The sequence below is a fragment of the Electrophorus electricus genome, unplaced genomic scaffold (assembly GCF_041902795.1).
Source record: "Electrophorus electricus isolate QZ-2024a unplaced genomic scaffold, ASM4190279v1 Scaffold39, whole genome shotgun sequence".
NCBI lineage: Eukaryota > Metazoa > Chordata > Actinopteri > Gymnotiformes > Gymnotidae > Electrophorus > Electrophorus electricus.
This window is the reverse complement of record NW_027658682.1, coordinates 62848-79480: the sequence shown is the minus strand read 5'-3', so window position 1 is coordinate 79480 and position 16633 is coordinate 62848. Positions and strand designations below refer to the sequence as shown.

The 16633-nt window shown below is 39.1% G+C and overlaps 1 protein-coding gene across 1 annotated transcript in view; it reads right to left on the bottom strand.

Moving 5' to 3' along the window:
* Positions 1-16633, bottom strand: part of LOC145655892 (homeodomain-interacting protein kinase 1-like) — a 78908-nt gene that overhangs the window by 6035 nt on the left and 56240 nt on the right. The window contains exon 2 of the mRNA XM_081709355.1: positions 353-704. Coding sequence (XP_081565481.1) covers positions 353-704 — 352 coding nt within the window. The remainder of the gene's footprint in view (positions 1-352; positions 705-16633) is intronic.

The window sequence follows — 16633 nt, the reverse complement described above, 5'->3', positions numbered from 1 at the left end:
GTACTCAAACAATGCAGATTAATGCTCTTTCATAACAATAACATTTTTAATGCACATCCAAACAGGTATGGCTTACACAACTGAAGCTAAATCTTCTTTTTAGAGTAAGCTTCAAGCTGTCCGTGTGTTATCCGAACTAGTTCCTACTGAACTAGTGAAAATTAGAACTAGTGTGCCAAACAAGTATTTCTGTGCTACCCTGGCTGTATACAAATTCCACAGTGTGCGTTAGCACATCTGACACCAACAGAACATATGTTGTAAAAACTGAAACAAACAATAACAGAATCAGGGCTACAGCTGATTCTAGGCCATATCAATAGCTCATTTAAAGCAGGCACAACTTTCCCACCTCGTTCTGGCCCTGTCGAGCATAGGACGGATGACTTTTCAGGATCTTGATTGCGACTACTTCACTGGTGCCCCGCTTCCAGCACTTGGCGACCTGGCCAAAGGTTCCACGGCCCAGGGACTCCAAAACCTCGTAGCTGTTGGAGACGGAGCGGAGGATCTCGTTCTGCACCAGTTGGTACTCGCAATCGCTGCCCCTGGCCACACGCTTGGACAACCCAGGGGAGGAGAGCTCCTCCAGGATCTGTACACTGTTGCTGCTGTGTGCCTCCTCTCTCTTCCTCTTGAGGCTGCCCCGCTTCTGATAGCCGTCAGCACGCCGCGAGGTCAATGCCTCGTCTCCGCCCTGCCAGCTGGAAGAGGAGGAAGACGACGACGAAGCCTCGTCCGAGGCTCCAGAGGGGGAAAAGACCATGGCAGGTAAGCCATCGATTGAATTGAACCCCGGATCCGAGGGCCAGGGTGTCCCCGCCCGAATCCGAGGGCCAGGGCTCCCGCCCCGCGCAGGATTCTCAAATTTAACCTTCTTGGAGTGGGAGATCCCACTGAAGGAATCTGAAGGGCAAGAGAATATACCATTATGGAAAGATGAAAACAGGACTACTAACCAAATGAACAAGAGAGATTGTTTGTTCTTTGAGGCTGAATGTGATGTGCCATAATAACCATCAATTAGCTAAATTAGCTAAATCACAGAGCTTTGATTTTTTTTAAAACATCTACTGCTGTTTTAGTTTTAATTTTGAATATTTCTGTCTGAAGCAGAGCAGAGCCCTGATCGATGCCATTGTTTTTTGGGCAGGCTTTAGCAAGTGATTGCTTTCTCTTTACACGCTTCTCAGAAAAGACAAGTTCTTTGTCTTGCGTTACTCAAAGGTGGTTCTGTGTGCTAAAACAACATCTTGACCTTTCAGCGATGCTGCCACACTGAAAAACAGAAGGCCAAGAAAAAAACAGCTTCTATTCTTAGACTCTCTGGCACTCTAAGTGCTTGCTGATACCTTGCTGACTGCAGTATTTCCTACACCTTTCCAACTGAGAGGCTCCTGAACTTGCAGCACCTCTGTCAATTAATCAATTGCATAACAAGAGTTCATCCGCTCTATAATTGAGGGAGATACCCCCTCTAATCATTAATGCTCATCATTACAAAGACCATTAGTGTAAGCTGATGAAAAATGTTTCAATGTATTTAAAAGGTAAAGAACAGAGTAGCAATGTAAAGATACCATTTATAATGCATTACATTTTAGTCTTTGACACAATCTCTTGCCCTGAAACAGTGTTTAGGGCGATTACAATGCTGTTTCAATATGTTTAAAAGGTAAAGAACAGAGTAGCAATGTAAAGATTCCATTTATAATGCATTACATTTTAGTCTAAAACACAAACTCTTGCCTTGAAACAGTGTTTAGGGCGATTGCAATGCTGTTTCAATGTGTTTAAAAGGTAAAGAACAAAGTAGCAATGTAAAGATACCATTTATAATGCATTACATTTTAGTCTAAAACAAAATCTCTTACCCTGAAACAGTGTTGTTGGGCGATTACAATGCTGTTTCAATGTGTTTAAAAGGTAAAGAACAGAGTAGCAATGTAAAGATACCATTTATAATGCATTACATTTTAGTCTTTAACACAATCTCTTGCCCTGAAACAGTGTTTAGGGCGATTACAATGCTGTTTCAATATGTTTAAAAGGTAAAGAACAGAGTAGCAATGTAAAGATACCATTTATAATGCTTTACATTTTAGTCTAAAACACAATCTCTTGCCGTAAAACAGTGTTTAGGGCGATTAAAATGCTGTTTCAATGTTTAAAAGGTAAAGAACAGAGTAGCAATGTAAAGATTCCATTTATAATGCATTACATTTTAGTCTAAAACACAATCTCTTGCCGTAAAACAGTGTTTAGGGCGATTAAAATGCTGTTTCAATGTTTAAAAGGTAAAGAACAGAGTAGCAATGTAAAGATTCCATTTATAATGCATTACATTTTAGTCTAAAACACAATCTCTTGCCCTGAAACAGTGTTTAGCGCGATTACAATGCTTTGAAACGCTGTTTCAATGTGTTTAAAGGTAAAGAAGAGAGTTGCAATGTAAAGATTCTACTTATCATGAATTACATTTTAGTCTAAAACACAATCTGGGTTTGTGTGTATATAAATGATGTAATCTTACTGTTGTGGAACAAATTACTTCCATTTCCATTTTTTAAGGCAAAAATATTAAATGTTGGAATTTATCATTACATATTCATATGAATATGACTTTAATTTGTATACATATTTGTTGACATTAGCTATTTTGATCAGTCATTTTTGTGTCTGGTTGTTCTAGCTCATATTTAGCACGTTGTCCTTGACCATGTCCCTCTGTCCACAGGGTGGTGGTGTTGGACCGTGTTACAGACACGCTGCTGTTTTCCTGCAAGGTGCTAGTGGTCGGATTTGTAGGTGAGAAATATAGAGTGAAGTCATGTGTATATTACCCATACTACACTTCATCACATTCTGACCATGATAGCACATGGCAACACACTTTAATAGGTAACTCTGAGGGTTTTTCTACATTCCCTGTAAGGTCTGCTGGCTTTCTTCTTCTTCTCTGGGAGAATCAGGCTGCCATCTGACAATTTCCAGCTTCAGCTGCTGCATTATTACTGGTTGCCCGTTATTGTACGTATTGTAACCTCAGAAAAGCTCAAGTGGTGACACTTGCTTCTGTGTGAGAACAAAACATCAGCATATTCAGTACACTGAAGAAATGGTTCTTTCTTTTTTAGATTCCAAAATGCTTATTGACAGTGATTGTAAAGTCACTTTGTTTGTAAATAACCATGATTTACACATTTATTCTGGACAGCAGTTCCTCTCATAATACTGAAGGCCCAGCATGTATATCTACTACTGCTGTTTTTTTAGACGGTGATTGTGGGAGCTTATTTCATCGCGCAGGGCTTATTTAGTGTACAGCATGTGTGTGGACACCCTTTTCCTATGCTTCTGTAAGCTACACACACACACACACACACACACACACACACACACACACACACACACACACACACACACACACTCTCTCTCTCTCTCTCTCTCTCTCTCTTCATTCCAGCAGTTCATAATGACATTGGGCACACACAGTCGAAAGCTTGTATGGTCTCGTCCCTTTACTTCAGGGAGAATAGAATTATAAAAAACATTATTAGCTCACATTTCACTCTCAAGCTACTACACATATGCCAATCATGAGGACTATATTGGTTTTATTTCCACTATGATGTTTCTGTCTCCTCTAGTGGAGGATCTGGAGCGTAACGACGGCACCGTGCAGAGACCATACCTCCGATTTACTCCTCCACATCAGCTGACTTTAAAAAAACATTTAAAGCTCTACACATCATGGATCACAGAATGTCTGTTATTAACGCTATACAAGAACTATACTAAAGCCATAGATCTAGACTAAGACTATAAAGTCATTTCACTTAGCTAAATAACTTTAATACATAATTTAAATCATGCAATGTGTAATAATATTTCTTGTTTTTGTTCAGGAGATGTGCAGACATTATCTGCTGTATTATTTTTGTGGCTGCCATTGTCACCTATATTCTTATTCGCTCCCTGGGTAAGAAACATTTCCAACTACACTTTCATGGGGAAAAAAAATCATTATAATTGTGGGCTCAAGCGGAAGGTCTTTTACCCATGTATGGCTTGTGAGATATCCTTCTAACGGAGGTTCTAACACAGCGTGGCTGCTTGGAGACTCTCGTCATGTCGTGTTGCCCCAGAACTCCACTGGGATGTTTTGTGGAGCTGGAGTCAATGTGTAAGTCCCTCACATACTGGATTAGTATTTATATCTTCACAGGAATACCAAAACAGCACACCCAGTATGTAAGGAACACCGTCAGTATTCTTTCGAATGGACTTTAGTGAGTCGGACTAGGGTTACAATGGAGCTGTGCAGGTGCAAATTATGTGGAAACATAAAACATCAACAAGACAAGATGGGTTAGACTTTAGCTTTAAGATTTTCATGATTGGCACTGCACAGCAACAAGTGGAACCAATCAAATCACTTGTGTTTAATGATTGTCTCTAAACCAAGGGGTCCAAACTCAGGTCTAGGAGTGTCACAACACTGCAGAGTTTATTGGTTACCCCAGTCAAATTCACCCTCGAAGAAAGAACACTTAGCTGGGTAGTGGTGTGACTCTCCAGCACTGAATCCTGATACACATACTCAAAAAATTGAATAAAAATTGTTTATTTAATTGGTTAATATTCATGTGTCAAGCTGCATTTGTTTCCTGCATCCTCTCGTGTTTCAGTGACAAACCAAACGTCCTCTACTTTGACCTTCTGAAGTGTGCCAGAGCAACGACAGAAATGGACGCCACTCTAGAGGGTCTCCAGTGTCCAACCACTCAAGTGAGATTTCCACACAAATGTCCTGTTGACATTGTACAGAAACCAAACACGTATGTCAGTAGCCTTTTAGAAATATGCACATGAGACTCATTTATTACAAAACAGTTTAGCATGTAGTATGTGAATGCCAGTTTGTAATTCTGGGGGCTTGGGTCTCTTTTCGCTGCTTGGTTTGGGAGCCTTTTGCTGTATCATGCAATGAACAATGTGTAAATAGTGTAGATAGAAATATAAAAAGCAACACTGTGTTTAGCTACTCAAATAAGATCTCCTTCACTCTGTGTGTTTGTGCGTTGGTTTGCAGGTCTGTGTTAAAAAATGCCCTTCAGAGTTCTGGAAGTTGCCCCCAGAGGCGTATGCCCCAAATGCCCTGCCTAAAGACTTCTATCAGCAGCAGTATTGTGACCCTAGACTTGACCTCGCCCAAACCACATTGGTAAAACCTCACACTGCAAATAAGCAATGTAACCAGCTTCATCTCTGAGAAATAAACCCTCACCTCACTCTTGACAGAACAGAATTTGTCGTATCAAAAGTCTTTGCAATATGCAACTCTTTGTACATGTAATTCATGCATTGGCTTAGCCACTCACGCATACATAGCATTTGTGCATACATAGCATTCTGCATGTTAATGACATTTTCACATGCATTTCCACTACAGAGTGTCCAAGACATCCTCAATCAAGAGCTTTGTCCATATTTCTACACCCCAAGTAAACCAGGTACAGACAGCAGGATTACACAACTACCTGTCTATTTGTCCATTCTGTTTTGTAACAGTTTGACTATGCTATGTACCAAAACATAACCAAACCACCAGGAAAGTACTTACACCTGCAGTGATAAGTCAGCAGGTTTAATTGTTAGTCATATTATTTTCTGTCTCTCCCTCCACCCAGAACTAGGGAGATGTCTGCCTAGCTTTGACTGGCAGGACGTTCCTCCAGACTTCTCTCTCCCTGGATTCGCTTCCGTTTATGAAACAGTCGAGCACATAAAGGGATATATTGAGTAATCCTTCACACACACTCACACACACATTTCACTCTCAAGCTACTACACATATGCCAATCATCAGGACTATATTGTTTTTATTTCCACTGTGATGTTTCTGTCTCCTCTAGTGGAGGGTCTGGAGCGTAACGACGGCACCGTGCAGAGACCATACCACATGCCCAGGTCTCTGTGGCAAATCCTCCACAAGAGAGACAGCTTTCTCCCTTAATGAATAAACCATCCAGCATATATTTGAGTCTTTTTTCTGTTGTTGTAACTGTAAAACTGTTCTCAACAGCATTTCGACCACTGTTTTGTTCAAAAGACATCTGACGGGGCAGCCTCTGGACTGATCCAGTTTTGACCGAACGGCAGACACACACTGGATGTTCTGGCAAACATTTACATATCTGGCTGGACCTTAACCATGTTGCTCTGTTTATTTGATACGCCTCTCTTTCCATATACCGCACTGCTTATTGTGTAGGAGTAGGCTTGTTCCTAAATGTGGAGTATATGAGAGGCTTAAGGGGAAGTTGATATATTTAATTGAGTTTTAGTTCTTTGCCAACTGCTCTCATTATGTGTGAAAGATCACATTTCATGGGATGCTACAATATATTTTTTTAATTCATGAGTGTAATAATGTCACGATTGGCCACCCTCCTGGACTCCCTGTTTCCGTGGTTTCACGTCTTGCGCTGCAGGCCGCTCCCCCCTGCAGCGTTGGTCAAGACGGGTAGACGCTTACCTGGGATCTCGTCATTATCAAAATAAACGTGAGCCTGCTTCTTCCGGGAACGATGAGATGCCCGTGTACAGGCAGCCACGACCAAGGCACACAGCAGGGTTTAAATACATGACCTAGAAACGAGGGACAGGTGTACGCAATCAGTGTGAGGACAAAATGAAACCGTGGAACGGAACTAAACACAAGACATGGAAAACACGGAACATGGAAGGGACTGATCGTGACAATCAGCATAGATTATTTAACACAAAGATTCAGAACTGCTGGTGCTGTGTATTTAATCATCTAATATAGACACCAGTACCTCCACTAAAGCCTGCCATAATGATATCAACATCAAATGCAAAAAAAGTAATTTTGTTTCCAATAGTAAAACCAAAAAAAAAAAGCCAAACAAATAAAACGTGATGATGGACATGCGCCTCTTTAAAGGATTTTCTCAATAAATATATGTAGAATTTATGACTATAACAGAATACAGCAAAGAGAAAAATGCAAGAATGCATATGGCGAAGGACGTATGGCAAGTATGGCAAATTCCTCCTAAATGTCTATATGGTTCCATCAATGCAATATTTGAAGCTCTATGAAATAAACAAACCAAATTGTTATCAGAACACTCCACTATATTCATGAAAAACACTTTCTCATGTACTCATGGTATAACTCATTTTTACTGTAGGAATTTGGAATAATAGGATGGCAAAATCCTGTTCATGCCTATTCTGTTCCATATATGCAATAGTTGAAGCACTATAAAATACACAATTCATATTGTTATCAAATCCTTCCAATATATTCTTGAAATACACTTTCTTGTGTATCCATACTATTACGTTCCAATGTTTTTACTTTAATTTGGAGTAAAAGGATGGCAAAATCCTCATAAACATGTATTCGTTCCACTATATAATCAGTTTTTGAAACTCTAGAAAACAAACTAGTCAAATTGTTATCAGATCCCTCCACAATATTCATGAAATCCACTTTCTCATGTACCCATGGTATGACTTTCAAGTGTTTTACTGTAGGAAGCTTGAGTAATAGGATGGCAAAATCCTCTTAAACATCTGTTCAGTTCAACATATATCACTACTCGAAGATCTATAAAATACACAATTCAAATTGTTATAAAATCACTCCACTACGTACTTGAAATAAACTTCCTCCTGTACCCATGATATGACTTTCAGTCATTTTTACTGCAGGAATTTGGAATAATGGAGTAGCAAAATTCTGTCGAATGTCTATTCAGTTCCATATATGTAATAATTGAAGCTCTATAAATAAATCAAATCAAATTGTTATCAGATCACTCCACTAAATTCTTGATATACACTATCTTATGTACCTGTGGTATGACTTTCAGTCATTTTTACAGTAGGAATTTAGAGTAATAGGATGGCAATATCCTGTGAAATGTCTATTCAGTTCACTATATATCACTACATGAAGCTGAGTGAAATGCACAAATCAAATTGTTATCAAATCACTTCATTAAATTCTTGAAATACAGTTTCTCTTGTACTCATGAATGACTTTCAGTCATTTTTACTGTAGGAATTTGGAGTAATAGGATGGCAAAAGCCTGTTAAATATCTATTTGGTTCACTACATATCACTTTTCCTTGTACCCATAATATAATGTTGAATATATTTACTGTAAAAATTTAAAGTATTGGGATGGCAAACTCATGTAAATTGCCTGTTTGGTTATATACATGCAACTTTAGAAAGTCTTTAAAATAAACAAATCAAATTGTTATCACATATCACTACTATACTCTTGAACTACTATACTATACTACTATTCTCATAGTCAGTGTAGACGTAGTTTAGGTAGGGGACGGGAGACGTTGTCACTTAGCCTCACAGGTTACATCTTGGCGATAAGCCTAAGGTTACATTATTATGTAAAGATTATTTTATTATTTGTGTAGCTTTTTTTGTACGTTAAAAGCACAGTAACCACGGACAGTTTAATCGTATAGGCCTAAATATTCGATACAGGACATGGAAAATTGAGCGCGAGCATCCCATAGCATGGAAAGCAGGTGCTCGTGACCAAGCTGCCTTTGTTGAAGAGCTAAGAACGAGAACGTGCTGTGACTTCCAACGTCACAATGTGTCAATAACCTGGAATGATGCGTCATAAGAATAGATTATCGAATGCAAGATTATTTTTTACTGAAACATTACACATTGCGGACTCTGTGTGATGGCGCTTATCGAAAGTGCAAGGGAGTGTACTGTAGTCAGCATGCCAGATTATTGCGGTGAGTTTTGTTGTTGTTGTTTTTTCCAGATATAGCCATATGCCAAAGATTTTATGAGAACCCATACGTCAAATACAATGGTTAAAAAAGAAAAAAAATGTACAAAACTAGCTTGTACATTTCATGTTAAAATAATAAATGTTCTTACGTACTTGGTAGGTCTACCTTATATTAAAAACATTTATATAGTGTACGATCTGTAACTGTGTATCAGATCGAAAGCGTATGTGTGCAGAAGGTGTCATAAAAAAAAAAGAAAAGTGTTGTAACGGCCCTAGTGTCGCTGGACAAGGAGCAGGACGGACAGACGTGTATTAACACACGATAAAGACACCGGCGCTCATATGCAACATAAACAGTGAACATAAAACACGAATACAGATAACGAACTATGTGAACACGAACATGGGCATTGACCGACTAAGATGCACACTCCCACAGCGGTTTAAACACACAGACGTTACAAGACTAAACCATGTGCAGTTGCGCGTTAATTACTCAGGCGTGGTTACAAACAAGACTATGAACTCCCACTGCACGCGGCGGGCCGTACCACATGGCTAGTGTGAAGGGGAGCGTTCCATGACAACTGTATATAAAATGTGTTAGACAAAATATAGCGTACCGGTCAAAGGTTCAGACACGCGTGACTGAATATATGTTTTTCATAGGTTTAAATTCATTCTAATGTAATGGTATATACTTAGAATTTATAGAATATATATATTCTTCATTTCTATCTTCTCAGGGGAACCTCCTCCGTATGAGCCCATTTTCAGGCGACCAGTTAACAAGAGGCGAGTCCGGCAATCTCTCAGTGCTTCTCCGATTTACTCCTCCACATCAGCTGACTTTAAAAAACCATTTAAAGCTCTACACATCATGGATCACAGAATGTCTGTTATTAACGCTATACAAGAACTATACTAAGGCCATAGATCTAGACTAAGACTATAAAGTTATTTCACTTAGCTAAATAACTTTAATACATAATTTAAATCATGCAATGTGTAATAATATTTCTTGTTTTTGTTCAGGAGATGTGCAGACATTATCTGCTGTATTATTTTTGTGGCTGCCATTGTCACCTATATTCTTATTCGCTCCCTGGGTAAGAAACATTTCCAACTACACTTTCATGGGGGAAAAAAAATCATTATTATTGTGGGCTCAAGCGGAAGGTCTTTTACCCATGTATGGCTTGTGAGATATCCTTCTAACGGAGGTTCTAACACAGCGTGGCTGCTTGGAGACTCTCGTCATGTCGTGTTGCCCCAGAACTCCACTGGGATGTTTTGTGGAGCTGGAGTCAATGTGTAAGTCCCTCACATATTGGATAAGTATTTATATCTTCACAGGAATACCAAAACAGCACACCCAGTATGTAAGGAACACCGTCAGTATTCTTTCGAATGGACTTTAGTGAGTCGGACTAGGGTTACAATGGAGCTGTGCAGGTGCAAATCATGTGGAAACATGAAACATCAACAAGACAAGATGGGTTAGACTTTAGCTTTAAGATTTTCATGATTGGCACTGCACAGCAACAAGTGGAACCAATCAAATCACTTGTGTTTAATGATTGTCTCTAAACCAAGGGGTCCAAACTCAGGTCTAGGAGTGTCACAACACTGCAGAGTTTATTGGTTACCCCAGTTCAATTCACCCTCGAAGAAAGAACACTTAGCTGGGTAGTGGTGTGACTCTCCAGCACTGAATCCTGATACACATACTCAAAAAATTGAATAAAAATTGTTTATTTAATTGGCTAATATTCATGTGTCAAGCTGCATTTGTTTCCTGCATCCTCTCGTGTTTCAGTGACAAACCAAACGTCCTCTACTTTGACCTTCTGAAGTGTGCCAGAGCAACGACAGAAATGGACGCCATTCTAGAGGGTCTCCAGTGTCCAACCACTCAAGTGAGATTTCCACACAAATGTCCTGTTGACATTGTACAGAAACCAAACACGTATGTCAGTAGCCTTTTAGAAATATGCACATGAGACTCATTTATTACAAAACAGTTTAGCATGTAGTATGTGAATGCCAGTTTGTAAGTCTGGGGGCTTGGGTCTCCTTTTGCTGCTTGGTTTGGGAGCCTTTTGCTCTATCATGCAATGAACAATGTGTAAATAGTGTAGATAGAAATATAAAAAGCAACACTGTGTTTAGCTACTCAAATAAGATCTCCTTCACTCTGTGTGTTTGTGCGTTGGTTTGCAGGTCTGTGTTAAAAAATGCCCTTCAGAGTTCTGGAAGTTGCCCCCAGAGGCGTATGCCCCAAATGCCCTGCCTAAAGACTTCTTTCAGCAGCAGTATTGTGACCCTAGACTTGACCTCGCCCAAACCACATTGGTAAAACCTCACACTGCAAATAAGCAATGTAACCAGCTTCATCTCTGAGAAATAAACCCTCACCTCACTCTTGACAGAACAGAATTTGTCGTATCAAAAGTCTTTGCAATATGCAACTCTTTGTACATGTAATTCATGCATTGGCTTAGCCACTCACGCATACATAGCATTTGTGCATACATAGCATTCTGCATGTTAATGAGATTTTCACATGCATTTCCACTACAGAGTGTCCAAGACATCCTCAATCAAGAGCTTTGTCCATATTTCTACACGCCAAGTAAACCAGGTAAAGACAGCAGGATTACACAACTACCTGTTAATTTGTCCATTCTGTTTTGTAACAGTTTGACTATGCTATGTACCAAAACATAACCAAACCACCAGGAAAGTACTTATACCTGCAGTGATAAGTCAGCAGGTTTAATTGTTAGTCATATTATTTTCTGTCTCTCCCTCCACCCAGAACTAGGGAGATGTCTGCCTAGCTTTGACTGGCAGGACGTTCCTCCAGACTTCTCTCTCCCTGGATTCGCTTCCGTTAATGAAACAGTCGAGCACATAAAGGGATATATGGAGTAATCCTTCACACACACTCACACACACATTTCACTCTCAAGCTACTACACATATGCCAATCATCAGGACTATATTGTTTTTATTTCCACTGTGATGTTTCTGTCTCCTCTAGTGGAGGGTCTGGAGCGTAATGACGGCACCGTGCAGAGACCATACCACATGCCCAGGTCTCTGTGGCAAATCCTCCACAAGAGAGACAGCTTTCTCCCTTAATGAATAAACCATCCAGCATATATTTGAGTCTTTTTTCTGTTGTTGTAACTGTAAAACTGTTCTCAACAGCATTTCGACCACTGTTTTGTTCAAAAGAGATCTGACGGGGCGGCCTCTGGACTGATCCAGTTTTGACCGAACGGCAGACACACACTGGATGTTCTGGCAAACATTTACATATCTGGCTGGACCTTAACCATGTTGCTCTGTTTATTTGATACGCCTACTCTTTTCATATACCGCACTGCTTATTGTGTAGGAGTAGGCTTGCTCCTAAATGTGGAGTATATGAGAGGCTTAAGGGGAAGTTGATATATTTAATTGAGTTTTAGTTCTTTGCCAACCTCTCTCATTATGTGTGAAAGATCACATTTCATGGGATGCTACAATATATATTTTTTAATTCCTGAGTGTAATAATGTCAAGATTGGCCACCCTCCTGGACTCCCTCTTTCCGTGGTTTCACGTCTTGCGCTGCAGGCCGCTCCCCCCTGCAGCGTTGGTCAAGACGGGTAGACGCTTACCTGGGATCTCGTCGTTATCAAAATAAACGTGAGCCTGCTTCTTCCGGGAACGACGAGATGCCCGTGTACAGGCGGCCACGACCAAGGCACACAGCAGGGTTTAAATACATGAACTAGAAACGAGGGACAGGTGTACGCAATCAGTGAGGACAAAATGAAACCGTGGAACGGAACAAAACACAAGACATGGAAAACACGGAACATGGAAGGGACTGATCGTGACAATCAGCATAGATTATTTAACACAAAGATTCAGAACTGCTGGTGCTGTGTATTTAATCATCTAATATAGACACCAGTACCTCCACTAAAGCCTGCCATAATGATATCAACATCAAATGCAAAAAAAGTAATTTTGTTTCCAATAGTAAAACCAAAAAAAAAAGCCAAACAAATAAAACGTGATGATGGACATGCGCCTCTTTAAAGGATTTTCTCAAATATATGTAGAATTTATGACTATAACAGAAAACAGCAAAGAGAAAAATGCAAGAATGCATATGGCGAAGGACGTATGGCAAGTATGGCAAATTCCTCCTAAATGTCTATATGGTTCCATCAATGCAATATTTGAAGCTCTATGAAATAAACAAACCAAATTGTTATCAGAACACTCCACTATATTCATGAAAAACACTTTCTCATGTACTCATGGTATAACTCATTTTTACTGTAGGAATTTGGAATAATAGGATGGCAAAATCCTGTTCATGCCTATTCTGTTCCATATATGCAATAGTTGAAGCACTATAAAATACACAATTCATATTGTTATCAAATCCTTCCAATATATTCTTGAAATACACTTTCTTGTGTATCCATACTATTACGTTCCAATGTTTTTACTTTAATTTGGAGTAAAAGGATGGCAAAATCCTCATAAACATGTATTCGTTCCACTATATAATCAGTTTTTGAAACTCTAGAAAACAAACTAGTCAAATTGTTATCAGATCCCTCCACAATATTCATGAAATCCACTTTCTCATGTACCCATGGTATGACTTTCAAGTGTTTTACTGTAGGAAGCTTGAGTAATAGGATGGCAAAATCCTCTTAAACATCTGTTCAGTTCAACATATATCACTACTCGAAGATCTATAAAATACACAATTCAAATTGTTATAAAATCACTCCACTACGTACTTGAAATAAACTTCCTCCTGTACCCATGATATGACTTTCAGTCATTTTTACTGCAGGAATTTGGAATAATGGAGTAGCAAAATTCTGTCGAATGTCTATTCAGTTCCATATATGTAATAATTGAAGCTCTATAAATAAATCAAATCAAATTGTTATCAGATCACTCCACTAAATTCTTGATATACACTATCTTATGTACCTGTGGTATGACTTTCAGTCATTTTTACAGTAGGAATTTAGAGTAATAGGATGGCAATATCCTGTGAAATGTCTATTCAGTTCACTATATATCACTACATGAAGCTGAGTGAAATGCACAAATCAAATTGTTATCAAATCACTTCATTAAATTCTTGAAATACAGTTTCTCTTGTACTCATGAATGACTTTCAGTCATTTTTACTGTAGGAATTTGGAGTAATAGGATGGCAAAAGCCTGTTAAATATCTATTTGGTTCACTACATATCACTTTTCCTTGTACCCATAATATAATGTTGAATATATTTACTGTAAAAATTTAAAGTATTGGGATGGCAAACTCATGTAAATTGCCTGTTTGGTTATATACATGCAACTTTAGAAAGTCTTTAAAATAAACAAATCAAATTGTTATCACATATCACTACTATACTCTTGAACTACTATACTATACTACTATTCTCATAGTCAGTGTAGACGTAGTTTAGGTAGGGGACGGGAGACGTTGTCACTTAGCCTCACAGGTTACATCTTGGCGATAAGCCTAAGGTTACATTATTATGTAAAGATTATTTTATTATTTGTGTAGCTTTTTTTGTACGTTAAAAGCACAGTAACCACGGACAGTTTAATCGTATAGGCCTAAATATTCGATACAGGACATGGAAAATTGAGCGCGAGCATCCCATAGCATGGAAAGCAGGTGCTCGTGACCAAGCTGCCTTTGTTGATGAGCTAAGAACCAGAACGTGCTGTGACTTCCAACGTCACAATGTGTCAATAACCTGGAATGATGCGTCATAAGAATAGATTATCGAATGCAAGATTATTTTTTACTGAAACATTACACATTGCGGACTCTGTGTGATGGCGCTTATCGAAAGTGCAAGGGAGTGTACTGTAGTCAGCATGCCAGATTATTGCGGTGAGTTTTGTTGTTGTTGTTTTTTCCAGATATAGCCATATGCCAAAGATTTTATGAGAACCCATACGTCAAATACAATGGTTAAAAAAGAAAAAAAATGTACAAAACTAGCTTGTACATTTCATGTTAAAATAATAAATGTTCTTACGTACTTGGTAGGTCTACCTTATATTAAAAACATTTATATAGTGTACGATCTGTAACTGTGTATCAGATCGAAAGCGTATGTGTGCAGAAGGTGTCATAAAAAAAAAAGAAAAGTGTTGTAACGGCCCTAGTGTCGCTGGACAAGGAGCAGGACGGACAGACGTGTATTAACACACGATAAAGACACCGGCGCTCATATGCAACATAAACAGTGAACATAAAACACGAATACAGATAACGAACTATGTGAACACGAACATGGGCATTGACCGACTAAGATGCACACTCCCACAGCGGTTTAAACACACAGACGTTACAAGACTAAACCATGTGCAGTTGCGCGTTAATTACACAGGCGTGGTTACAAACAAGACTATGAACTCCCACTGCACGCGGCGGGCCGTACCACATGGCTAGTGTGAAGGGGAGCGTTCCATGACAACTGTATATAAAATGTGTTAGACAAAATATAGCGTACCGGTCAAAGGTTCAGACACGCGTGACTGAATATATGTTTTTCAAAGGTTTAAATTCATTCTAATGTAATGGTATATACTTAGAATTTATAGAATATATATATTCTTCAATTCTATCTTCTCAGGGGAACCTCCTCCGTATGAGCCCATTTTCAGGCGACCAGTTAACAAGAGGCGAGTCCGGCAATCTCTCAGTGCTTCTCCGATTTACTCCTCCACATCAGCTGACTTTAAAAAACCATTTAAAGCTCTACACATCATGGATCACAGAATGTCTGTTATTAACGCTATACAAGAACTATACTAAGGCCATAGATCTAGACTAAGACTATAAAGTTATTTCACTTAGCTAAATAACTTTAATACATAATTTAAATCATGCAATGTGTAATAATATTTCTTGTTTTTGTTCAGGAGATGTGCAGACATTATCTGCTGTATTATTTTTGTGGCTGCCATTGTCACCTATATTCTTATTCGCTCCCTGGGTAAGAAACATTTCCAACTACACTTTCATGGGGGAAAAAAAATCATTATTATTGTGGGCTCAAGCGGAAGGTCTTTTACCCATGTATGGCTTGTGAGATATCCTTCTAACGGAGGTTCTAACACAGCGTGGCTGCTTGGAGACTCTCGTCATGTCGTGTTGCCCCAGAACTCCACTGGGATGTTTTGTGGAGCTGGAGTCAATGTGTAAGTCCCTCACATACTGGATAAGTATTTATATCTTCACAGGAATACCAAAACAGCACACCCAGTATGTAAGGAACACCGTCAGTATTCTTTCGAATGGACTTTAGTGAGTCGGACTAGGGTTACAATGGAGCTGTGCAGGTGCAAATCATGTGGAAACATGAAACATCAACAAGACAAGATGGGTTAGACTTTAGCTTTAAGATTTTCATGATTGGCACTGCACAGCAACAAGTGGAACCAATCAAATCACTTGTGTTTAATGATTGTCTCTAAACCAAGGGGTCCAAACTCAGGTCTAGGAGTGTCACAACACTGCAGAGTTTATTGGTTACCCCAGTCCAATTCACCCTCGAAGAAAGAACACTTAGCTGGGTAGTGGTGTGACTCTCCAGCACTGAATCCTGATACACATACTCAAAAAATTGAATAAAAATTGTTTATTTAATTGGCTAATATTCATGTGTCAAGCTGCATTTGTTTCCTGCATCCTCTCGTGTTTCAGTGACAAACCAAACGTCCTCTACTTTGACCTTCTGAAGTGTGCCAGAGCAACG